At 42.7% G+C, this 25,719-nt stretch overlaps 1 protein-coding gene across 1 annotated transcript; it reads right to left on the bottom strand.

The window, feature by feature from the left end:
* Positions 1 to 326: 326 nt before the first annotated feature.
* ANXA13 (annexin A13) lies at positions 327 to 24,460 on the bottom strand (the record flags this gene model as incomplete). Its single annotated transcript, XM_082045538.1, has 12 exons — positions 327 to 518; positions 1,698 to 1,810; positions 2,645 to 2,720; positions 4,627 to 4,728; positions 4,945 to 5,013; positions 6,155 to 6,234; positions 6,321 to 6,354; positions 7,003 to 7,173; positions 8,575 to 8,669; positions 11,303 to 11,387; positions 22,938 to 23,012; positions 24,446 to 24,460. 12 exons carry the CDS (start codon positions 24,458 to 24,460, stop codon positions 399 to 401), a joined length of 1,035 nt encoding a protein of 344 aa, XP_081901664.1. The 3' UTR covers positions 327 to 398.
* Between the last annotated feature and the right edge of the window lie 1,259 nt (positions 24,461 to 25,719).

Genomic DNA, 25,719 nt, shown 5'->3' with positions numbered 1-25,719 from the left:
GGCTGGGAAGAAATTACTATCCATTTTCTCTTGGCAGGACTGTAAAGGCATGACATGGGACTCATCAAACTGGGGAAAGAACAGAGCTTATCTTCAGAACGAAAGACAGCAAGTCTACCCAGAAGAAACAATGACAAAAGATTCTTTCACATATACAAATGCAAAGAGGTCAATTTAGATTTAGGGTTTTTTTAACATGTCTTTATTGCTTAAGGCCATTTTGTGAGATAGCCATAACATAAACCTCACATCCAGCACTACTTGGCAACACATTTCCCAGCTGGAAAGAAAATAAATTGGATTTTTTTCTTTGTGCTAATGCCACATTTTTTGCATGCTATTTTGGAAACTAATCAAGAGGTGGCTGCTCAGCATGCCTCTTCATTCTTGATGGCTTTTTAGTGCAAAATAGCCAGCAGCAACTTTCTGAAGTCCCCAGAGGTATCAGATCGGACAGCTTCAGCTAACGACTTCTTGTACATTTGCTGGAACTTCTCCTTTATTGCTGGCAGGTCACTCTGAGGAGACACCAAGAGCCTCGTTAGGAGAGTGGGACATGCTTTGAGCAATATGCCCTGTCCTACCAGCACCGTTGGGGTCTGATCCAAGGTCCACCACACCTGGTGGGAGGAGGAGAGGAAAAAGCAGGAGGTCTAGAACTCTTGGAGGACTTTTAGCTTAACATTTGGATTTGAGGTAAACCCATGTCAGATGGTGAGGTGAGGGGACACGAGCCGCAGAGAGGAGTATGGGCCTGTGTGGAGAGCTGTACCAGGGTGGCCGGGGCACCTCTGCCCAGTGCTTGGTACTGGACAAACTCACACAGATCGCCGCAAGCTCCTGAGACCAGTCCATGGTGGCAAGCGGGGAAAGAGGCACTTCCAGGAGTACAGCTAAAACAGTTTAGTTCTACCCACAGAAGTAGTTTTCTAGTTACTATGGGGAAGAATTAAATGCCCTGTCTGGAGCTTTCCCATGAAAAGGCACTCATGGCACAGTTCTGATCTATATCACTGGGAGGGTTTAAATGTTATCATGATTGGACTGTGTCTTGACAGAGAGATTGCCCTGGAGCTTCATTTCTCACACTGCCAGTCATTGAGAAATAGACTCTCCTCGTCCCTGTGACTGACTCCTCCTCTTTGTCAAGACTGAAACAGCCCTGGGGTTACAGCCTACACAGCTTACAAGGAAGAAAAACTTAAAGGCTGTGTTTAAGATCTCAAATGTCTTGTACAGTTTTCTGCTTTTTAAAATGGCAATTATCTCCTTTGGCTCCTCATTTTTCTCCCCTCCTCCCCATCTGTTTTTCCCAGCTGGAACCAGAGACAATTAGCAACATATGTTTATAAGAAATTCTCAATTTGAGAACTGCTGCTTTATCATTGCTTAACTAGGAATTTACTTTTACACCTCCTGCTGGGGCCAGCCCTCCCCATGGGTTAGTTTTAAGCAGTTACAGTTGACTCCACTTGAGATTGCCTGTATGCTTTCTGGTTTAGTTCTTTTGAAAGCAGAAATACATGCAATATCAAAATTAGAGTTGCCTGGGTACAAATGCAGAGTATGGCCACTGATGTCATTGTGCTGAAATGGGTTGACTGAGCACATGATGCACCAGGACTCACTCCATACCCTCTACATTTGTATTTCTCCCAGAGCTCATGTGAGGTACTACAGATCACGGGGTACCCTACCTCAGCCCTGGTCACAAGGACGCGAATCAAGGTCTCTTCATCAGTCCCAGCTCCTTTCATCGACTTGTGCAGAAGTGTGGCGAAGTAACCTGGGCAGTCTTTGGCACAGCTGACTAGAGAAAACAATAAGACACTTCATTATATTTGTATATTTACACTTTGTGATACATCTTCAATGAGAAGGAAATAAATAGTGAAGAAACAGACGAAACTCTCTAGAGTTTACACTCAGACATACGAGCTGGCAGGGCTTTCATTCTGTGGCTGGTCCCCTATCAGTATGCAAGGAGAAGTCTTGGAGTCTGAACAGGGACGTACATTTCTCCACAGGTAAAGCATTTTACACAGTGATCAGCACCGAGTGCTCTGTCATTCCACAGGGAAACTGAAATGAATGAGAAAAAGCATTTACCCCTCTGGAGTTCCTCTTGCCCATCTATTCTTGGGGTAGCTGCTCACTCCACAGCTCACAGGGGCAAGATTTGGGAGAGCCCAGATCCAAATGGATAACAGCAATACCAGTAAGACAACCAGAGCCAGGGCATGGGCTCAGATAGCCGCCACAGACATCCCCAAAGCTAAATTGCTGTGGACGACCCTGTACATTTTTGTGGTGACTGGCTAACACACTTCTGACAGTGCCAAGGCATCCGCTGGAAGTTATCAACAGCTGTGGCCTCAGGGGCAGCTTGGAGGTGGCCACCCGTGTTAGAGGGCAAATAATTTAGCTGTGTGGAGAGAAGCTGTGTCTAGCAAGTTTTATTTCTAAAGCAAAGTCCCCAAATCACTACTGAAAACTGGCTCTTCTTTTGCTGGCAGATATATCAGCTCAGTTTAGGGCTATTTTGATGTCTGTCATCAGGCTGTACACAACCTCTCCAAAGCAAATGTGAAATGATGGCAAGAATCAGAAAACAAAGCTCTTGCCACTTTATTTATTTTTTTACCAAGAGTGAGATAAGCCTTCTCCAGATCTCCAGATGTCTCACTTCTAATGGATTCTTCTATGTCCTTCCCGCACACCTACGAGGACAACCAAAAGAAGCCATCAGACCCTGTCAGTACATGTCATCCCACTGCCATAAAACCAGCATCAGATTTAGGATCCAATGTCAAAAGGCCAATTCAGATCCTTTAGAGCCTTTCCAAGGGAGTAATTAAAGGGCAAATTAAGTTCTCCTCTGGTGTAAGTGCTCACAGATGCACTGGCACCAAGAGAAGAAAGTCTATGCGGCCAGATAAGGCACAAAGCTTAAGAGACAACCTAAATCAAGCAGTCTCACGTACCTGAAGGCTTCTAGGACAAAGAAGCTGCAGCTTCTTCTTGAATGACCCCTAGTCAGGAGAAACTATTTGAGTTTCCTTTAACTCCTTTATCAAAGGCTCTGGATGGTTCCCACACAAATGATAAGTTTTGGAGCTTTACCAGCTCTACGAAGTTTTGTTACTTATTGTCTTTGGCTTTGCAGGGAAAGTTTACAAGCACTGAAGTTGTTTCCAAGCTTTTGTATTATTCTGTAGAAAAGGGGAAAAACAGACTGCCATTTCAAAAGAGAGTTTATCCTGACTTTTGTGAACTTCGTGAACCTCAAAGCCTTCTGCTTTGCTCTGTTTTGAACATCAGGATAGACCTGCATGGTTCAAGGCTCTAGTGGACTTGTAGGTCAGAGCTAGGAGAATACAAGGCGGGAAGGGTACCTTCTGAGGATTTGAGCTTAAGTTCTGCCAGCCCTCAACTTGGTTTAGGTCTGGCCCTATTTATCTTTCCAAATGCAGAGCAGGACTGATGTTTGCATGGCTCTAATCCTGGCCCACTTCTACTTCAAATATAGCCAGGCAGGATGTGGTGGATTGGCTTGGGCAACCTGATCTTCTTGGATTAGGAATCAAAAAGCCAAGGTAGCTTGGCTGTTGAAGCATTTAATGGAACCCCCAGGGTTTGGACCACTCTGAGGTTGAGAGTATCAGTTAGTGACTGATTTTGTTCTCTCGCCAGCAACAAACCAAAACTTGGATTAAGCTGCAAACATTTTTCCAACTACGGGTTCCTTATTGTGCTGACACTGAAATATGGCCTTGACTGGAGTTTTTTTCATCTTCAGTGCCTAGGGTTACGACTGAACTCCAAGTCATCCTCGGGAAGCTCAGGACTATGAGGCTGCAGGGGGGACACTCTCCTGAGAACAAATGTCTCTGCTGAGCTTCCCACCTCGCTGCCAGGAGAAGGACTTTGGATCTCCCATTCCTTTGACTTTCACAGGTCATTTCCAGGTGAGACGTCTCAGTGGAGGTTAGTTCCAGGTCCAGACATAAGTAAAATACGCCTCGTGGGTGACACAGGGAGAAGTATCAGACAGCTGGGATCCTGCTACCTACTTTGCCTTATGCTTGAAGACAGACGTAATTACAGCAAAGTACCTGCACAGGCTGCCGGCCCAGTGTGGGCAGAGAAGAAGAGGCTGGAGATGTTTCTCTGCCCAGCCAATGAGTGTGTGAAGCAGGGGCATCAGGATGAGAGACTTTGCTGGCCTCTGCTTTGGAGAAGGAGAGGAAAAGCCCAGAAAAGCAAAACCCTGCTTCAGGGCAGTTTGTGAACCTGTCCCTTTGCTGGTCGTCTTGCAGAGGTGAGGACACCCACCGTTGTGCAGCTGTGGGAAGGAAACTACATCATGACATTGATTTGTCTGGATGTTATGTTGGGTTATGAAGGGGAATAGGTTCTTCACTGGCAGAAGGTACAGCTTTTATCCCCTATGTGTCTTTCTGTAAGATCAGGATTCAGTCACATAGAAATGTTTTTCTAAAATTCTTAAAGCATTCAGTAGTTTAAAAATGGCAAATAAGGGATTGTTTGCTCTGCATGTTGTTGTAGGGTCTGCATACAACATGTTGGGCCCTACACAATGCACATCGCAAAAGAGTAACTCACCTTCTCATAGGCTTGAATAGTAGCTCTCAGCTGACTATAGCTCCTCTTTGCTAAGACCACATTGAAAGCCAGCTCCTCTGTTCCCCAGCGGCCTTCTCCTGCCTTAAAGATTGCATGTTATTTTTTTTGAAGTGCTTGTTTCTTCACAATAGAGACAAAAAGTCAGTCAGAGCCCTTGATCCACCAGTGTCCAACCCGTGTCCCCCTCGCTCATCTCTTTACACTGGCATTACCCCATACTTGGCATGTTCAGTCACCTGAGGCAGCCCTTGCTGGGCAACACCGGGCAAATTGAGATGTTTCCACAATTGCACTTACTTTATACAAATCTGTGGCATCTTGCTCAGCGAGTTCTGCATTGACCTGTTGGGTCTCATCTCGGGTTGCCTGCAGGAAAGGACATGACAGTAAAAAAAAACCCAACAGACCAAGTGCTGGTGACATTTCCGAGCGGAAGGGAAGAGTGGCCCTTACAAACATTTTTGTTATACTTTTGCTGCCATCTGCTGACAGCTCCTAGTACTGGGACATGATGAGACCTCGTAGACCTTTGAATGGTCTGTTCACGTTTACCACAGCCCTTGGTTTTGCTGACTTCAGAGGTAAAGCCTGTGTGATAGAATCATAAATAGTTTAGGTTGCAAGGGACCTTCAAAGCTCATCTAGTCCACCCCTCCTGCCATGAGCAGGGACATCTTCACCCAGATCAGGTTTCTCAAAGCCCTGTCCAGCCTGGCCTGGGATGTCTCCAGGGATGGGGCATCTACCACCTCTCTGGGCAACCTGGGCCAGTGTTTCACCACCCTCATTGTAAAAAATTTCTTCCTCATGTCTGGCCTGAATTTCTCCTCCTTTACCTTAAAATCATCACCCCTTGTCCTGCTGCAACACGTCCTGCTGAAAAGTCTGTCCCCATCCTTCTTTAGGTCCCTTTTAAGTACTGAAAGGCCGCAATAAGGTCTCTCTGGAGAATTCTCTTCTCCAGGCTGAACAACCCCAACTCTCTCAGCCTGTCCTCATAAAGGAGTATGGTAGAGTTTACTGCCCAGTTTTATTTGCTCCGTGCTGGGACACTTATGAGATGGTAACTTAGATGCCTCTGGAGCAGGATGGGACTATCGGGGCTGAGCAGCTACAGGGCATTAGACCGTACCCTGGGGATGCTCCCCTGCAGCAGGGTGGTCTGCTGGTCCCCCGTGTCCACAGCCTCCGTGACATCCCATGGGGCTCCTGCTCCCTCCCCCAGCCAGCATGCGTCCAGAGCAGAAAAAAAATCAGAGGAAAACTTGATCTGAGTTTGGAGTTAGCCATGCTCTGAGGAGGGCTGGAGCTCCAGAGGTCCCTTTCCACCAGGCTTGTTCTTTGTTTCTGCTTTCTGCCATTTTTTGCAGGTATTTTTCCACTGGTGGGAAGCAGCAGAATGAATAATACCAGCTAATACTTACTATGGTTACCCAGGGTATACAGGATACAGAAAAGGAAATGTCTCTATCAGGTAGATGCATAAGAAGAAAGCCCCCAGCCTTACCTCTAACACAGTGACTAATATCTTCTTTAGGGAGCCACTTGTGTCACTTTTAACATCAGACTCTAGATCCCTGTCAAAGACTATGGAGAAAAAAACAGAAATCTGTGAGGGTTTACTCAGTGCTAAAGGCTTTAAATGAAGATGTTTGAAAAACAATACTACTTACGCCGTTTATATGCCGCCTTTATGTTTACAATTTCCTAGACAAACAAATGAAGTAAATAAATAAGTAGGCAAATAAATAAACAAGGGAAATATTTATAAATAAATAAAAATAGATGGATTTAATAAATAAACAAGCAAATAAACCCCCAGTAAGTCAGTACCATGCCTGTGTTGCTTGAGGCATAGCTGGCGTGGAGGCAGCAGCAGCCAAATTCCCATTCCCCCTCATGCTGGCACTCCCTGTGGAGACACGACTCCAACCCAGCGTGGTTCAGGACAGCATTCCAAGGGATGCCTGATTCGTGCAGGTGTCCTTCTGGTTTCACCTGCCTTCAGGTATAAGCTAAAGGGCTTTTTGAAGAGGAACACGTTCCTGTACCTGGTAGGAGCCACCTCCACCCTGTCAGAGCCACCTTTAACAGGCACCTTGGGATTTTTTCATCATCAGTGTTTCCTCCGTGCCATCCATGTCAGATATGAGTCAGCCCAAGGAAAGAATTTGAATTGTATTGCTCTTAACTCCTGCGAGAGTTTCAGCCCTGGTATGGCAACCTTACAGCTTCAACCACTGACAACATTTCAGCCACGGAAGCTGGTCTGATCCTTCCTCCTCCTCCCCAGAGGATGCTCTTGGTGAGCTCTTTGCCCTGCTACCTAAGGAAGGTCATGCCTGGTGTCCCAACCTTATTGTTTCGTGTGCAGAGAATCTCGATCAGTAGCGACTCATCTGTCCCAGCGCCCTTCATGGCCTTCCGAAGCTCTCGGGCCTCGTACTCACAGGGCAGGTCCAGCAGAGCCAGCACAGCCTTTTCGAAATTGCCACTCAGGTCTCCCTTCAGGACCTCTTCCATATCCTGCAGGGGCAGTCGGAAGGGTTAGTGCAAAAGCTGAGGTGGGATAAGAGGGTTTCTTAATTTGTTTTGAGGAATTTAATGATTTCAAAGCTGCTTCTGCACCAAAAAGGGACAAAAACATAAAAAGGCCTTTAAATACATGGAGCTTTTTTTTAAAAAAAATAAATTCCCTAAAAATATTTGTTTCAGATTAAATGAAATGATTGTCCTATTTTCAAATACCAGCTGACAGCAGTCCAGTTTTGACTCTTTCTTGTTTAACTGAATGCAAACAGAGAATTTACTCTGAAACACAACACAGAAACTTCCTGCTTTGAAAGAGCTGCAACAGAGGGGATCAAACTTACCAAACTTCTCTCCCAGTTTTGGTTAAAATCGACTTACTGGAAAAAGTAACAAAACTCTACAAAGTGATTTGGTGCCAAGCAATCAGCATTTTTTACACCCAAAACAACCAACCAACCAACCAACAAACCCCCAAAACTAAAACTAAAAACCCAACCTTCTGTGATATGATCTACTAATACAAAATTTAGTATGACCGTGGAGAGAGACTCACTAGTGTAAGCACACTTAGGATGCCGACAGATGATTTATTTGAAGCCCTATCTGCAGTTAACATTTCCTTTAGTACGGGAAGTACTTGACAAGTTCAGAACAAAAAACGAGAAGCCCAGTTTTAAATCTGTTGTTCTTAAATACCCTCCTACACAATCACAAATCAATGCTCAGTCTATTAAAGCCAGAGCCTGACACCAACGTGCACCATGAACTTTGCTTCCTGGAGCAGCAGGAGAGCAAAACTGTACAATGCAGCAGGATTCAGCTGTTTACCCAAATAATATACGGGAACCTTTTCTTTCTTACATGCAAAATCCTTAAGACAGCCTATGTTTTCTCCTCCAGAAATCAAACACCCAAAGAGACTTCTTAGTTTTGCAATATGAATTTTACTCCATCACTGGAAGAAATCAATACTACATCTATTGAACTGAACAAAAATATAATGATGTAAGATCAAATAGTTCCTGTGAATTTGCACTTGGTCTGAGAGGGGTTCTGAGTCAAAATTTCCCTTCTGCATTAATTCCTTCTTCTGAATGTGCTGAAGATGAACACAAGCTGAAATATTTTTTCAGTTATTAATTATTTTCTAGCTCTCCCAGATTTGATTAAAATGCTCTGATCTGGCTAAGGCTGATTTCAAGAAGACTCTGAGTCTTAAAATTAGAAATATGATTGGTATTTTAGGAGATGATAAAATAAATTGCTGAATCAGAAACTAACTGGTGTCTTCCTTGAATCCAATGTGCTCTTGATATTTTCAAAAGCAGAGGCCTGTAGGCTGTATTTCTAGCAGGCATACAGTTTGAAACAGAGAGGCCATTTATTTTGAAATACCTTGTTATACAGAGCCTTGTACTTCTGTTTTATTTGTTGTCTCTGCTCTGATGTTCGACTTGACAAGACTTCAATAATTTTCTTTTCATCAGTTCCTGAAAGAGAAGTTGTGCATAGAAGTTACTTCATCAGAAATCTAAAGAAAACATTATCTCTAAAGGGAAAAAAAAATTGCTATTCATATGTCGCCACTGGTGCCAACTTTAGTGTTGGTAGCATCTAAGATTCTTTTGAGAATATATTTAACTGTAATCAGCTACAGTGTTCATATCAAAATAAACATTCACCGTCTCATGCTGCCCATATTTTATCAGGAAAACTGAGTCTTCTGTTTGGGGTCTGACACTGCCCCTAAAATCAGGGTTGTGCCAGTGCCCATAGGCTGACATACAAGTTTTGGGTGGAAATGCTCATTTGTGTAGTCCCGAGGGATCAACCACCAGATCTACTTCATGAAGCTGTGAACACTTGTGTTAACACAACAGAGTGAAGGGTGTGGGGGGAGAGGATGTGTTTGAATCAGCTTAATTAACCCACAGCCTGAATGTACAGCCCGTACAAAACAAGTTGTGCTTTGCACTAAATGGAGCCAGGAAAAGGAGCAGGAACCAGCCTTCATGGTCTGAGTCTCTGCTAATGCTGTTTTGCTGGGCAAAGGTGAGTGAAGCGAGAGCAGGAGGTGCCCCAGCGATGGGCATCACAGCAGCTGCATCTCCTGGGGGAATTAAACACCCAACACCCCTCCAGGAGAATACCCTCGGGCAGCTTTGAGCTGTACCTTATGCAATGGTTGGAAGCAGCTTACTAAATGCAATGACCTTGTCCTTGTACTTCTCTTGCCCTCAGCCATATAAACAGATGTTTGCACTAAACAAAGCTGCTGGAAGGCATTTGTTATGTTTGTGGCTAAGGAGACAGGACCGCAGTGATGTTACTTGGATGCCCAAAAGACTCAATAGAGCAGCTATTGCATTAACAGACGTGTCCTGGTGCACTTCCAGCTGAGGGCCAGCAGCTTGCCTCAGGCACTATTTCTTCAAGACAAGTACTGAAATGGAGAATGTCTATTAGGAGAGACCTATGACCTGCATGTGATGGGTACTGACAAAATGCCCATAGCATATAAAGGGTTTAGATGGCAGATTGAAGGCATCAAGCTGTATGGAAGGTCTGCTGATGCATGCACGTCATCCTGCTGGACACTCCTCCATGCTCTCCTTGTGGTCTTCTACTTGTGTCCACCTACTGGGCCTTGTGCCGTGCCTACTACAGGTTCTCAGGAGAAGGGACGAACAAGGGTTTCCAAGGAGCTACCAGTACCAAGGATAAAATGACAAACGATACTGGCATTCAGGAGCAGCTGATGTGTTTTTATCCCTGCATATCAGCACCAGGTACATACAGGACAAGTTTAGGGCACCTTGTCAATTTCTTCCTGCTTAGAACTGAGGGAGAAGGCCTGATCCAATTTTAGAAGAAAAAGTACTCCTATCTGACAGCATGGGGTTAAACTCTCAGTAGGAGAGTCCTCGGAGGAACTGTCTTGAGGGGGCTCAGTTAATAGTACAAGAGCAGTTCCCAAAATTCAGCACTTAACTAGCTGATTCTGAGTGTCATTGCTATACCAGGAAAAAATGCTTAAATGCATGTTTACTGTGCAAATGCCTGGAGTGAATTAATAACTTGCTGCTCTCATGTGCTGTCTGGCTGTTCTTTCTCTGATGGACGTTGTGACCTCCATGGACCTGAGGATCCCACGAACACTGTGCATTCCTCATTCACATCAGTGAACAAATCAGCCAGCTTACTTTAAACTATCTTAGAAGACGGTGGGAGCAAGTATTTTTGGTTAAAAATCAACAATGCAAATCGAGGACCATCATATACACCTTTCAGCTATGGAGCTGCAGTGGGCTCTGATCATAGAATCATAGAATAGTTTGGGTTGGAAGGGACCTTCAAAGCTCATCCAGTACAACCCCTTGCTATGAGCAGGGACATCTTCACCCAGATCAGGTTGCTCAGAGTCCCGTCCAGCCTGGCCTTGAATGTCTCCAGGGATGGGGCATCTACCATCTCTCTGGGCAACCTGGGCCAGTGTTTTGCCACCCTCATTGTAAAAAATTTCTTCCTCCTGTCTTGCCTGAATCTCCCCTCCTTTAGTTTAAAACCATTACCTCCTGTCCTATCGCAATAGATCCTGCTAAAAATTCTGTCCCCGTCTTTCTTAGACAACCCTTTTGAATACTGAAAGGCTGCAATAAGGTCTCCCCTGAGGCTTCTCTTCTCCAGGCTGAACAACCCCAACTCTCTCAGCCTGATGAACATATGGAGGAGGTGATGGTTTTGATAGTTCCTTGAAAGCCTGGGAAAGGACATTTAACTATGACTCTAATCTGATCAGACTAGCTGGACACTATGACTGTCATATCAGCCTTGACAGCTTCATGTTCCTATTGCAGGAAGCAAATACCATGTTTATTCCAATCCTCTGGAGCCAATCCATTATCAAACTAGATCTTACCAGTCATTGAGGAAGAAACTGGCTTCCCCTCACATTTATCTTAATCATATAAAACTTCATGGGTGTGCATGTTCTTTGAGTCAATAAGGGACAGAAAGCATAAGGATTAACTGAAACTGCTCAAAACAGTTGTTCTGACCTAGGTTTATGTATATGCTCTTAATCTTGAATTGTCCTTTGTATAAAAACCACAAGCTTTCTTACCCGCTCCTTTGCAGGCACTATGTATTTTCTTGGCATCTCGGTCTGCATCGAAACCTTGATGATGATGATGGCGTTTACTGGTTGACTAGGAAAACAGAGACACAACAGACACATGGGAAACAACTTCACATGGCTCTTTCTGAATGGCAGCGGTTTGGTCCAAGTTCTTGCTATCTCAACCGTGAAGTTCACCCTGGGCTTTAGTGAAATACTACATCTTTCACTAGGGCTCCTACAATGGATCTACAAATAGCTGTCACCACGTGACACAGGGTGCTGATTCTATATAGCTTTGTTCTGCCAGGTCAGGCTTATTCAAATAAATTAAAGGTAATAACTTTATACTAGGCATCTTCATGACAGATCAAATATTATTTGTTTGCACCACTTTTAAAACAGACCAATATAAATGCCTTATCAGATGCATACAGGACCATGCCCCATCTCTGCAGTACATTTGTAAGTACTAGAAGATTACAGTCACAATCCCCTGAAAAAAAGTGGTCCTGCAAACCCTTCTTTGCATTGATGCATTCATGCAAACACGACAACTGGAGATAAGTAACACAATTAACCTGGTGGGTTTCTTTTTTTCTGTGTTTGTTTTTGGCAAAATAGTGTATGTGGTTACTTTGAGCTAAGTCTATCAGGGATAATAACTCAAAGTTCACAGCTGCAGCAGCAGTTTACAGCCTGATGTATCAACATAAACACAAAACCATGCCTGTTCCCAAGCTATGAATCACAAAAGCTGAAATGCTGATACACCCTCTGTTCTGCTGTTTCTTACACAAGGGCAGAAGTATCTGAGACCAGCAGGTCAGCAGCATTTTCAGCCCCTGTAATATAATGAAGTAGAGCTTTTAAATGCCTCAGCTCTAAAATAAGACTGGAAAACAGGTCCTAGGCTCTTAATCAATTGGAACTACATGCACACCACCTGCTCAGGGGGTCTAAGTGGGCATTGCAAGCTCTGGCATTTCCATTCAAATAGCAACGTGTCGATCAGGTCACTCGCTCTGCAGAGCTGCCAAGCACTGGCTCCCCACTGCTGTTAATTAGGGGTTATGACACCCCAGGGCACAGCACTCTGCTAAAGAGCGGAAGAGGTTAAATGGCTGATGAGCCTTCTTGTCTTTGGGGACAGCACAGGGCAGAGAAGATTCCTGAAAGACATCAGGCACAAGATTCTTCTGCTTGTGGGATAAAGAGAATTTAGCCATAGGGCTGTGGGCTGTGCTCTGCCATGTACCCATCTGGCCAGAAAACAACCCGTTTTATTTACGAGTATAGATAAAGCCTGGAAGTCTGTTTGCCTGTATTCTTCAAAAGTTTCGTGCTGTGATCTACTAGTTGTGGTGGAAGAGCTACAGCTCTGGATAGAGCAGCTCTCTGTCAAAAAACAAAGGGTCTTTCCTCAAGGATAAAACTCAAATCCTGTCCCTGCACTGCTGTACTAATGTACCTTTGTGATAAAGACCATTTAGGTACTTGGCTCTTCTAATGCAGTTAGCAACGAGGATACAACATACTGCTAATGGTAGCTGCTGCAGTACAGCCATCCCACAGAAATGGAAAGTTACTTTTACAACAGCAATTAGTGAGGTACAATAATAATGTAATAACTTCTCCCAGTCTCTACAGCACAAGGTAACACTTTCGTTACCATAACATTATCACAAACGTTGCTTGTAAACACGTAACCCACTGTATGTTCTGACACACAGACACACGCTTCTCTAAACCTTTCCAATAAGGTGGAAATAGATGCATATAAGTAACTAATCTCTAGTAACTCTAAGCAACTCTGCCTAGTGGGATACTTTAATGATCTTTACATTTCTCAGGAATGTTGTCAAAAGAAAGGGAAAAGCATAAAGTTAGAAAACAGATGCACTGATCACTGTCTTTATCCAAAATGAATTGCATTAATATTTTTCTATTATGTCAGGGTATACATGCTTCCCTGTTGATGGTATCGTATACAAAAGATATCTTTTTGCACAACATGCTTGAAAATTACGCAGCTCTCATTTCTTTCTTCTTTTCTGATGTATCTGCTACACCCTCATTTTCATTCCTATGAGAATTCACCTTTGTTCCCTGTAATACCAGAACAACCAACCAACCAAACTCAGTAATGAGTTTGGGGGAACAGAATAATGGAAACTTCCAATAAAATGCAAGTCTACTCTGGTTATACAGCCCCAGGATGCCCATGGTGCTGGGACAATGGGCTGCTTTGCTGGAGAGTCATACAGGCATGGTGTTGATGCAAGGACTGTGGTCCGGATGCTCCTCAGCACATGGTGGATATACTGAGCATCGTGGTGTAGCACCCAGGAGGATGCTCTGCTGCTCCTTCAGTCGCGTGTGTCCGCAGACAGCAGTGTGTGGTGCCAGCATGGTTTCCCCTCTCCTAATACCACATTTAACATGCAAAGTGTTTTCAAGACTTCAGCCCATAATTTAGCACATGACTGTTCAGATTGCCAGTTACCACTATGTTGGGTAACGTGCTTATAATTACTTCTAGCACCTGTGGCAATTCTAATGGACACTGCAAGCTGAAGGAGATCATCCCGCCCTTACACTGCGCTGTGTGGGAAGCAGCTGTTTGTAGGAACAGGGTACATACGATATCTGAATGAAGTAAATGATGGTGACATTAAGCTTCAGATGATGTTCATGCCACTCACACAGTTGATCCTGCTGTCTGTGTTAGGCAGTCAGTACTGAAATTATTCGAGAGTTGTTTGCAAAGCATTTCATTATGAGGGTAAGGACCAGGGAAGCGAAAAGTGCTAGCAGATCAAATGCGTAGATTTGACTACTTCATACTATCCAAATGCTATACTGATTTATAGTCCCTCAAATTCATTTCAGCAATGTGAGTTAAGAACTGTTGCTCCAGTTTCATTCCTTCTGACCTGGGACAGAAGACGCATCAGTGAGAAGTGGGAGGAAAAAGGCTTTGCCCAGCATTCCCTTCCACTTTTCAGTCATTCAGCCTGGACAGAAACACCTACGCAAAGCCAAAGGTTTGTACTCTGCTTTGCCTTACCCACCAGCAGTGCTGGGCTGGGGGTTTTGCCCTTGTTGCGCTGCTGCTGTCGCCTCTGGAGCTTCTTCTGCCTCAACTCTGTCACAGATGCACCTGGTCCTGGTAATGTCACCACAGGACTTTGGGAGAGCGGTATGCTCTCTCATGCCTTGATGGCTGATCAGTTAGGCTCAGGTTTTAGCCCAGGGGTGTCAAACTCGTTTTCATTGGGAGCCACATCAGCCTTGCGGTTGCCTTCCAAGGGCCCAATGTAATTTTAGGACTGCATAAATGTAACTGCTCCTACTTTTATACAGTCCTAAAGTTACATTGGGCCCTTGAAAGGCAACCATGAGGCTGACATGGCATCCGACAAAAATGAGTTTGAGACCCCTGCTTTAGCCAGTCCCTAATTCCTGGGTGCAAATTGTCATTGTATCTGTTGTGTTTGTGTGTAGCACAGTTGCAGCCAGTAGGAAAATGGTAGCACCAGTGACTGAAATAACATTGTGGGTTTATGGTGATTCATAAAGACATAAAGAAGCATATTTATTTTCAAAGGAGAAACATGTGGAAGGGAAGGACTGGTTCTTATGTTGTTCAGGAGATGTTTGTTTTAAAGCTTCAGAAGAATCTATTGAGTCAGCTCTGCTAAAGCCTCCATCTTCAAATAGATCACTGTAAGACATTAAATGACGTGCCTGGGAGATATCATTCTTGTAGTATCATGTATAATACTACCATCAGCTTTATGGACAGGAAATCTGATAGTCTGGGTAGGTGACTGCCAAGGCCAGCTCCTGAGTCATCAAGAAAATCCTGGTTAAAATTGACCACCTGCTGATCCCAGCCTTGAACCTGTCCCCTGATGCAGCCTTCCCATGCAGGAGAGGGAGAGCTGTTTCAGAACTGTGCTGCTTCTTACCCCGTGGATATTGACAGGTGGCTTTTCCTGCAAGGGTTAAATGGCAAAAGAGATTGATGTAACATTTGTAATATGGGCAGAGTCACTTCAATATAGTTATTGTTTTAGAGTTAGGATCTTAGATTAGATTTGAGTAGTTAATGACTTACAAGTGTTATAGCAGTTTTGGTGATAACACGATGCGGAGTCTGAAATTTCAGATGGAGAGACTGCATACAAACTTTGCAGCTGGACAGAGGATGCAAGGGAACTTGCTCCCATAAATTGGTCCAGCTCCATCTACTCTGCTACTTCATTTTCTTCTACATTTCTTTCCAATACTTCTACATTACTTAGCGTAACCAGAATTCTGGTGGTAAGAAACCCTCTTTTCACTTCCAGCCTAGCTGTATTCATGGCCTGTGTCCACTTGTGTTTTTTTCTGCCAAGAGCATTCCTTAGGTCAAACAGTTTTTGCCTCACTCAAGCATATTTGAAGTAACAATTATTTTCCTTTGCAGCTTTGGCTAGAATTGCCACAGATTTATTTTTTATTAAACTGGATAGATTATAACTGATCTAAAACTAACACTTCTACCTTGTTGTAAAGCACCCCAAGTAGTTTTTCCTATTGTAAAATATGTTTTAAGGGGATGTAAGACGAGTTTATATGTGAAGATGGTGTGCAATGCTTAGAGAAGCATTTGGAGACTGTTTTTTGATCTTTCAGCATGTGGTGCCCTTACGGTGCACGAATAAACGAATAAATGGTGCACGAATAAATGAAGAAAGGGGCTGGTTTTGGGAGGCGGGCAGAGCAGAAAGGGGGAAATTAGAGGTCTGGTGGATTCAAGGCATCAGTAGTTAGAATTGGTTGGATTTTGCAACACATTGCAGATACTTCTGAAGACAAAATTGAATATCTTCCTTGAGCTAAAGACAATTAAGCTTGCAGTAGGTACAGAGTGCTCATCTGTCAGTAGACAAGAACAGAAGAAATGCTACCATGAGCACACCAGGTAGCGTCCTGTATTGCAAAAGAGAGCAAAGTACCTTACCCAAAAATACCTGATCACACAGCTGAGCAATCACTATTTTTTCATTTCCATCATCTCAAGCAGATGCCACAACCATTCTGGGTAACAGAGGTTTGTGAAGGAGCACCATCAGAACAGAAAGGGTGGCTGCTGCTGACAGTGCTCACCCACTGCAGCTCTGACACAGATCGATGCTGATAATGCACACAGATAAATGCAGATGCAGACCCTTATAAGTAAATCATTAGGAAGAGCCAGCAGGAATGTGTCTGCTGACCGGAGCAGTGAAAATGCAGGTCTAATAGCTACGGGCAGAGCTCTAAAATTGATGCAGGGATGTCGAGTGCTTAACCCAGTCTTCATTTTTGCCAGGTCCATTTTATGTGCTTTATTTAGTGCATGTCTAATTCCAGGCTTCTCTTTGGATTGCTGTTTTCATTTTCCTTTTGCTCAACAGAAATAAAAATTAAATCTCAAAATGGCAGCACGTAGATAGGGCAGACTGAGCCAGCCACGCTCTTTACAGCCCTGACTACTACACGCAACTGGCGTCTGGAATGAAATTTAGGGCAGTGTTCAGTTGTCTAAGTGTAGGTATCTGGTGCTGTTAGAGATGCCCCAGGGTCAGGTGCCCGCTGCCTGTCAGAAATGAGCGCTCTCCCGTGGGACCTGCATCTGTCAACCTGCTGCAGATATCTCACATACCTGAGGGCATCACCAGTGGTTACTGGAGGTGCGCAACAGAATCATGCCACAGCTATTTCACCACTTCTCTTATTTTTCACACATGTTTAATTATGTTTACAAAAATGCATTGGAGAAAAGCAAGGTTTTAGAAAGAATTACACAAACCTGCTCCATGCACAACAATCTAAGCTTTCCTTTCTAGAGAGCAGGTGGGCACCAGAAACCTCTCTGCCTGGTTTCCTACAGACTGACATCTCCTGTCTGGCTGATTTTGGTGCCTCTGCTGCCTACTGCAGTTGAAGCAATTCCTCTGATGGGCACAGGAGTAACGGACCCTCACCCTGTGGATTCTCTCGTGTCTTCTAAGGGTTGAGCTCATGCTTCAGTCTTTTGTTCAGGGGATTTCTAATACAACCTCTCTCAAGATTTTCAAGAAACATGACAGGCACCTAGTAATTTCGAGACTAACATCCTGCTGGACAATTAATCTAAAAGTTGTCCAGTGGGTTCAAATATTTTTAGCTATGTCCATAGTGTACTGTCATTCATCCTGTCTCTTCAAGAAACCAAGCCTCAAACAATCCATAACGTCCCCAAGGTGAGCACAGGAATGCCAGAAAAAACAACAGACAAGCCAAAACAATTGAAAAACCATTATAGATCAGAAACTGTGGAAGCTGTGGAGATTTCTCAGTTCTCACTGTGCACAGGCACTGAATTGCCCATTCAAAGACCTTTGGGCAGCCTCATCTCCATCTGACGAACCAGTTGACCTCCAGCTCAGCACTGCCAGAGCTGTCAGGACCGGTTGGGGCAGAGCTGGTCCTGCTGTAGGCAATGGATAAATGAGATGACATCTCGAGATGCTTTCCAATTCTGTGATTTTCTGTATTCTTCACTTGTGTGGAGAGGAGGAGAATTTATTTTCTGTCTATCAATAAATGTCCCAAACCATCTAGTCACCTTGTTAGCTTGATAAACAACAGGACTGGGATGTTCATCTCATTAGTTAAACTGTATCTAATATGCTACAATCACAGAAGACAGCTTCTGGCAAATGAGTGCCTACATGATTAATATTTTATCAACACACATATACTGAAGATTAATTTATTTATCTTGGCAGAAGCCTTTAATGAGCTATCATGCAACTGGAATCCAAGGTTAACTAGACTGACAGTACTGGACAGGAAAAAAATAAAATAGGCACTTTGTCTTAGACCTGGTGGTTTTCAGTCTTCTAGTCACACGTTGTCACGATAACATCCTGTTAGCAGAATAAACCCTGACCTCCCATCCAAAGGGACAGTCTTAGTGACAAACAGCTCAAATCTCATCACTCATTTCAAAGCATTTCCTTGTATTAAGAATAAAATACAAGAATAAACATGGGAGTAGGCTGCTGGATTTTGATTCTGATCTGCTTCCAAAGACAGACTGAAAACATGATGCTACGTTTGTACTTCATCAATAGTCTGATTTACTGAAACAGGTATTTCCAGTCATAAAACCTTTTTCAACCTATTGTAATGCTACCTAAGGTCCCTTTCAACTGGGTCAGTTTTTGGACCATAGCAGAAGGTATGAGCAGAATAAGAATAGTCACAGCCTCCTAATGCTATATAAGGTATGTTGTTCTTATATAATAAAAAGATGACTTGCTCAGAAAGCTCCAGACCATCAATCAGAAATGGCAGAAAAACAGATAAAGCCCATTCCATTTCAGTGTACAGATGCCTCCAGGAGAAATATCTTCCAAATATTAGAGCTCTTTAATATAGTGAAGAAGCAAAAGAAACAAAGAGCAATTACTGGTAGGCAAGGTCAGGTCTCACCTAACTGGGAAAGGCTGGTCATGGGTGAGGATATCTCACCATTAGTAGATAGTGGGTTCACTATCTCCTATCATCATTGCATCAAAGAAAGACGTTCTTCAAGTGCCTCTTCAGTAAAATTCAAATAATTGGTCTCAATTATTCAGGTAGGAATTCATGAGAGAGGTAAAGGCTTTCAGCCACAGGTCAGAGTAGATGGGCGCTAACATCTAAAAACAAACAGAAGTGAACAGCTGTGGCATGTTGGCTGTGGGGCAATATCAGCAAGCACCAGGGTTTGTGCTCAGGTAATAAAAAGGTGTGGTTGATAAACACCTTGTTGACGTATGTCAATTGGCAAGCGCTGCCTTAAGGACTACACGTGTCCTTTTGACCGTGAGGCTTATTCCTCTGCTGCTCTGTAAAACCTACCTGTCACCTTCGTTTGTTTGAGTAATTTTCTCATTCAAACACAATATGCAACTGGAAAATTGCCATCTGCCTCCGCGACTGCTTGGAGAATGGTATCGGCGTCTCCAAATGCCACCCGGCACCTGCCAGCCAGGCTGTCACTGCCCCAAGTCCTTACAGCTGTTTTGGGTCTAACAGCTGTATGACAGCAACACGGACCATCAGGCCAGCTTGTTGCTGACAGTTTGTTGCTATCAAGAACAAAACAATTTCTCTGTGAAGTCTATATTGGATAATACAATATATGTAAGGCACGTAGGTTAGACTGTATTACTCAACAGCCTTTGCAATGGCTCAGTGCCTCTTTCCAAACTGAGAGGTGCAAATAACCTTATTTTTCACATCTGAGACTAAAATTACAGTGAGAAGATCCTAATAGAATTAATTGTATTTATTTTTTCCTATTATAAACAGGTGGCAACAATGAAGCTAATTGCTCTGCCAGTTACTTAAACTGCAAAATTAATACTACCTCTCTCCTGCAATGTCCTGGTTTTGAGTAACTGTTAATATACCATCTCATAATAACTTATGGCCATTTTTTTATCCACTTAATTTATTCATGCTGATCACCATGATAGAGAAGCCCACAATTAAAAGGAAAAAATACATTTAGAGGGTTCTCTCATGGATGAATTTTACATTGTCCAGTTCTAATGTGTCCAAACCCACTTCTGGCTGGTGGAACCCAATGCAGATTACTCTTAAAATCAGAGGTAACATGCAGCGGGAACACCCACGTTGCAAAACTGCAGCTTTTATTCCTAGAGGGCTTGATTCTTCTGCTTAAATACAGAGGCCTTTGAGCTGTGTCAGAGCACCCAGCCCCTGCGTGGGACGGGCAGAGGTGACACGGGGCTGACGGGGACCTGACTCCCCCAGTGTGGCAGCTGAAGCTGAGGCAGGGCAGGACGCTAGAACCCTCCAGATACGTCACGCCTGCCTTCAGGCACAAGTCATGCCTCACATCACTTCCCTTTAATACTTATCTTGAAAATGGAAGCCACAAAAAATAGCAAACAAATGGCTTTATTCACCCAGGGCAGCAAATCTAGAATTCCCCATCTGGAATAACTGATTCTTTGTTATGTGGGGGGGTCAATTTGTCTACTTTTATTTTATTGACCATAATGACTAATTGGAAAACACTTTGGGCCATTAGGGACAATGATAACTAAAATGATTGAAAACTAGCATATTCCACCTCTTTTTCAGCTGAGATATGAAATCTTTGACTTGCATACTGATGCACAGATAAGCATTCTTACATTTTATTAAAAAATTTACACTTATTACCTCAACTAAGACTTGTGATGAGTTCTGGTAAGTTAATGTTCATGGAGCTGAAGTTAATTCTTGTATATGCCAGCATGGAAGCTAGGTATACCTATGCAGCCTTGAAATACATAAGACAATCTTTGGGAACATCACACTGATTCTTTCTTGTATTCTAAATCTGAATTATTTAAAAGGAGAAGGACTGGAAGAATGTAGCACCCCACCAGGGAAGCCCCCAAATTACATTTCTCTCCTTGGTCCCTAATGTTTCATTGCTTTTAAAACATTCCTCTGCAAGATGCATTATCTAAACGCTATCTGTATATTCATAGACACATACAAGGGCTGTTGCTATACAGGCATCGTGTGTTTAATGTCTGACAAACCAACCATGTCCACCGAAATTGGAGGTCTCTGTGTCCAACTCTTTTCCAGTGGAGGACGTTCTCCAGATACTCCCAGGTCAGCCGAGTCGCCCGGAGCAGCAGTAACCAGCCCACTGCTCCAGTCAGTGGTCACAGTCAACAAGAAAGGCAGAGCAATTTTTCTGGGCAGCAACAACAAAACCCAATACACTACACTAAAAATGTTGTATACAAAGAACGTTACAGTTCAGATATTTTGAATTTTTAAATTTTTTTTGAAAACTGAATTGTTTGACCTATTTACATTACATAATACGTAAATGTAATGACCATTTGATGCTTCAGATTTTTAATTTATTTCTTTATTTTAATTTTTTCCACAAATGCAGTATAAATTTTTCAAGGGTAGATGCTTGTTAACACCTACCGCAGCTGCACTCACAGGACAGCCTGAGACCTGATAGGAACATCAAATGTCCTGAATAAAAGGGGACCACGAAAACGTAAAGAATCTGTCACAGCTCTTTCCCAGTGTCGGGGGGCTGAACAAGAAGATATTTCTGTCTTCAGCCACCTGTGTGCTCATGGCCAGGGATAAAACAAGAATCGCCTGTCACTGAATATTGATCTGCCAGGGGAAGCAACAAATAACAAATGTTGAGCTTTGTGATGAGATGATAATATCATGCTGTGGTAAGTGATGCTTGTACTAAAGAAACATTTCTAGAAGGACAGAAATGTGTACAGGCAACACAGAGGCCCTTGTGATGCTTGTGAGTTGATCTCCAAGAGGAGCCCCAGGCAGATGTGTTCTCCAGATTATACTTAAATTTTTTACCTTCAAGTTCTCAAACCATCTTGCCCACAACAACCTGCCACCCCCTTCTTACATTGTCAAGTCCTCCCTGGCAGAAGGTTTGGGTTGCTTTACAATGAGAAGATGAAACTCAAGGGTGTCTCAGAGAATCTCAAAAAGTGATTTAAATTAAAAACAAAGAACTTGCCCATCCCCCAAATTAATTCAAGTCACAAACATCACAGCGAACAGAATAACACATAAAAAGCCTTCTTGGATTCTTGAGAGACAGAAGGTTAAAAAACACAATTACACAATTTCACAAAAGACAAAAATCCATACAACTTCAAACCATCTTATCATCAAAATCATTGCTGTGATTCCCAAAGCACCTTGCTTGCAGCAGAGCAACTACCCAGATTTTCAGGTGAATTGATTCTACTTGTGGTAATTTTGAAGACAGCAGAAATATAGACAAGGTTGATGCAAGGCTGCAAACAGAGAAAACAATTAGAGACTTCCAGTCTCTAAGGATGTGCAGCAAAAACCTTTTTTTTGATTGTGGAAAAAGTGACCGGATCAAGTTCAGAGAGCAAAAAGCATGTGGAAATATGCAGATTGGGAGTTGTAGTGTTGCAGGAGATGCAGCTCTTAATTGAGAGTTTAGTTTTTGAGAGAAAGGTACACTTTAGAGCTGGTCGGAAATTTTTCATTCAAAGCATTGTTTTCAGTAAAATTTGTTACTTTTTTTCAAATCAACATGTTCAGGATGATATTAGTTTTGATGAAAGTATTTTAAAATGAGACATTTTAATATAGCTAAAATGTTCCATTTTAACATCCATGTAATGGAACTTTTCTTTGAACAATGTTTAGCTTTCAGTGAAAACTTGATTTAATATCGGTGACTTTTAAAAAAAGTTTTAAAACTTAAGTCAATTTAACCAAATAAAATATATCATTCGACACAGATGATTAATTTGATATTTCTCCCAGTGGGATTTAGGCTATTAAAAAAAAAATCACTTCTGAAATTTCAAAGCAGATAAAATTTTGGAAAGACGCCGAACTCAACAGAATGAAACAACCCAGTTTAACCCAGCTTTCCAGTGCCAGTCTTGCCCATGAAAGAGGAGTTGCCTTCGTGCACTGCAGCGCCTCCCAAAGCCACCATAAACCACAGCAACAGGTGCTGCAACACCATGGTGCCCCTCTCATCTTTCATTTAAAAAGTGCTTACTGGCTCATCTGCTGACAAACTGGTAGCCCCTATGGTTGGTTTCCTTATATCGTCTGCGAGTTTGTAAGACTTGCTCTGGAGGTTTAAAAAACACAATGCATAAGACACTTACAGAACCTGTGGTTGCAAAACACGAGATTAGGAGAAAGAACAAACTGCAGCGGAAAAGATCTGTTAAGAACTTAGTATCTTCAGGCTGTTACAGATGTGGGCATTTCTCCAAGATTACCTGTAATTGCCCAGAGACAAAGAACGATGCAACTCCCAAATGAGTCACGGGATGAATCATGGGATTCTCTTCCAACATGGGCTCATACCTCTTCCCTCTGAAGCCTACAACACAACTCCAGGCTATCTTGTCCAGCATGGAACTCACACAACTGCCAAAGCTGCCTGAGATGCAGTGCTGTGATTTCTCTTGCCATAGATGGACCTCAACTACCTAGTTTAATTGAATATGTTTGCTCTACGCTGCATTCAGTGTAGTGTCCAGTGAAAGGCTCTCCCGTGTCAGGACCCTCAGGAGATGCTTGCCAACAACCCTTACGTTGTGTGCTTATAGAATCATAGAATTGTTTAGGTTGGAAAACACCTTTTAAGATCAAGCCCAACTGTTAACCTAACACTGCCAAGTCCACCACTAACTATGTCTCTAAGCACCACATCTACACGTCTTTTAAACACCTCCAGGGATGGTGACTCCACCATTTCCCTGGGCAGCCTGTTCCCACACCTGACAAACCTTTCAGGGAAGAAATTTTTCCCAATATCCAATCTGAACATCCCCTGGTGCAACTTGAGGCCATTTCCTCTCACCCTCTCACTTGCTACTTGGGAGAAGAGACCAACCCCCTCCATGCTACAACCTCCTTTCAGGTAGTTGCAGACAGCGATAAGGTCTCCCCTCAGCCTCCTTTTCTCCAGGCTGAACAGCCCCAGTTCCCTCAGCTGCTCCTCATAAGATTTCTCTCAGTTAAAACTCATACTGTAATTTGATGTAGTAAATACTGACACCTGGATTTTAATCCGGTCCTTCTGTGAACACCAAACATTGAGATTACTTCCGTTCCTACTGTTCAATGACAAACTTAGACAAATTTTGAAAGTGTTGGCCTTTGAGACAGGAAGGTTTTCATACATCTTTACAGAGTCATTTTAGTGTTCAGAATGTTCCAACACAAATTTGCTAACTAACTCGAATTAGTTTTCCCATTACATACTGTGCATCAATTATTTTCCTCAACATTGAAGTGCTGCCCTTTTTAACTAAGCCACAGTGAGCATTGAAACATGCAGAACCTGTGTATTATAGTAATAGTTTCATTATTAATGTTCTGCAATTAAGCAATGTTATCAGCTACATACAAGTTTCCCACCCACACTTAAAGCAGATTTTGAGCTTAAATCTTAATTTGCAGCTATATTGATGGCATTTAAAGTGAAAATGGACAAAACTAAAACTGGGAAATTGTGGCATTCTTGACAATCCAAATTAAGTAACTACTCACATGTGAACTGCCCATTTTTGCTTAGTCTGAGCGTGGAAGATGCAACTCTTCTTCTCTTCAGTAAAACAAGCATTCACATGGAATAGTCAACTTTTACTAGAGCAGCTAAATCCTACCCAACCCTCGGTTAATCAATAACTTCTGACATTATTTAAATTTTAGTCATTTCAAGGTGGGGCGTATTCATCATTACACGGCGACTTTATTATCCCTACTATCTACTATCACATCCTGTTAGGTCATGAAGCAGGCTGGTTTCTCCAAGGAAAATCAGGATTTCACAACATAAGCCTTGAGATGATACATACTCATTTATTTAATTGCTATTACAATGATTAAAAACATACAGCTATGGTAGCGCCCAACACTTTACGAACATTTTAGAAAGAAGGATGCCTCCTCTGAAGAGTTTATATCAGATCTTATGGGATTTAGCGGTATTTAATATGTCATTGAGGACCCTCAGCTCCGACAAAATACTTTGAACAGAAAAGCTATGCGATTATCTAAACAGTAAGCAAAAGGAAATCACTGTTACTGCAAGTGTGGTAATAATTCTAGGGTTTAAATGGTTTGACAGACAGTACTTTCCTGCAAAGACCTCGCTGCCATTCAAACACACTTAAAAATAAATGATCACCTTTGGTTATGGTGTTTGAACTCATGCAATGCAAAAATCAAATGTGAACATGAAGAATTTTATCCAGAATTCAGTGCTTTGTGCAAAAATGCTGTCTCAAAAGGCATCTTCAAAGCCTTTACTGAGCTGGGAACTACCCACCTCTTTCATAATATTTTTGGGAATAAAGCAGTCCCAACTGACATTGAAGGAAATACTAAAGTTGGAGAGAAAGCAACTGTAAGGTTTCTCTGGAATCTATCACATCGGAGGGCACTCATAAGCTCAAATACAGACTGGTAACCCTACTGCTTTTACTGGTTGAGAGTGAAACACAGCAGCCCAGAAGGCACAACTCATTAAACATTTAAAACAAACAGTAGATTGAGTCATACTATCTTGTGCTGTGGATGCAAATGGTCTATCTAAACATGCAAATAGGGTATCAGTAGGAAAATTATGTGCTACTCCCACTGATCAATTTAGTTGACTTAGTTTATGTACTGGGAGTTTTAAATTTCGTATAATTAACCAAAAATCCAGGGTTGTATGGTACTTTTCAGCTTTTTTAACAACAGGACTGACTCACTGCGGAAGACCTGAGGGCTGTACTCCTGTGGGAGACTACTCCAGGTGATAAGATATAGGGGCATCT

Source organism: Streptopelia decaocto, assembly GCF_964273445.1.
Source record: "Streptopelia decaocto genome assembly, chromosome: 2".
NCBI classification, from domain to species: domain Eukaryota; kingdom Metazoa; phylum Chordata; class Aves; order Columbiformes; family Columbidae; genus Streptopelia; species Streptopelia decaocto.
This window is presented reverse-complemented; position numbering and strand designations above follow the sequence as displayed.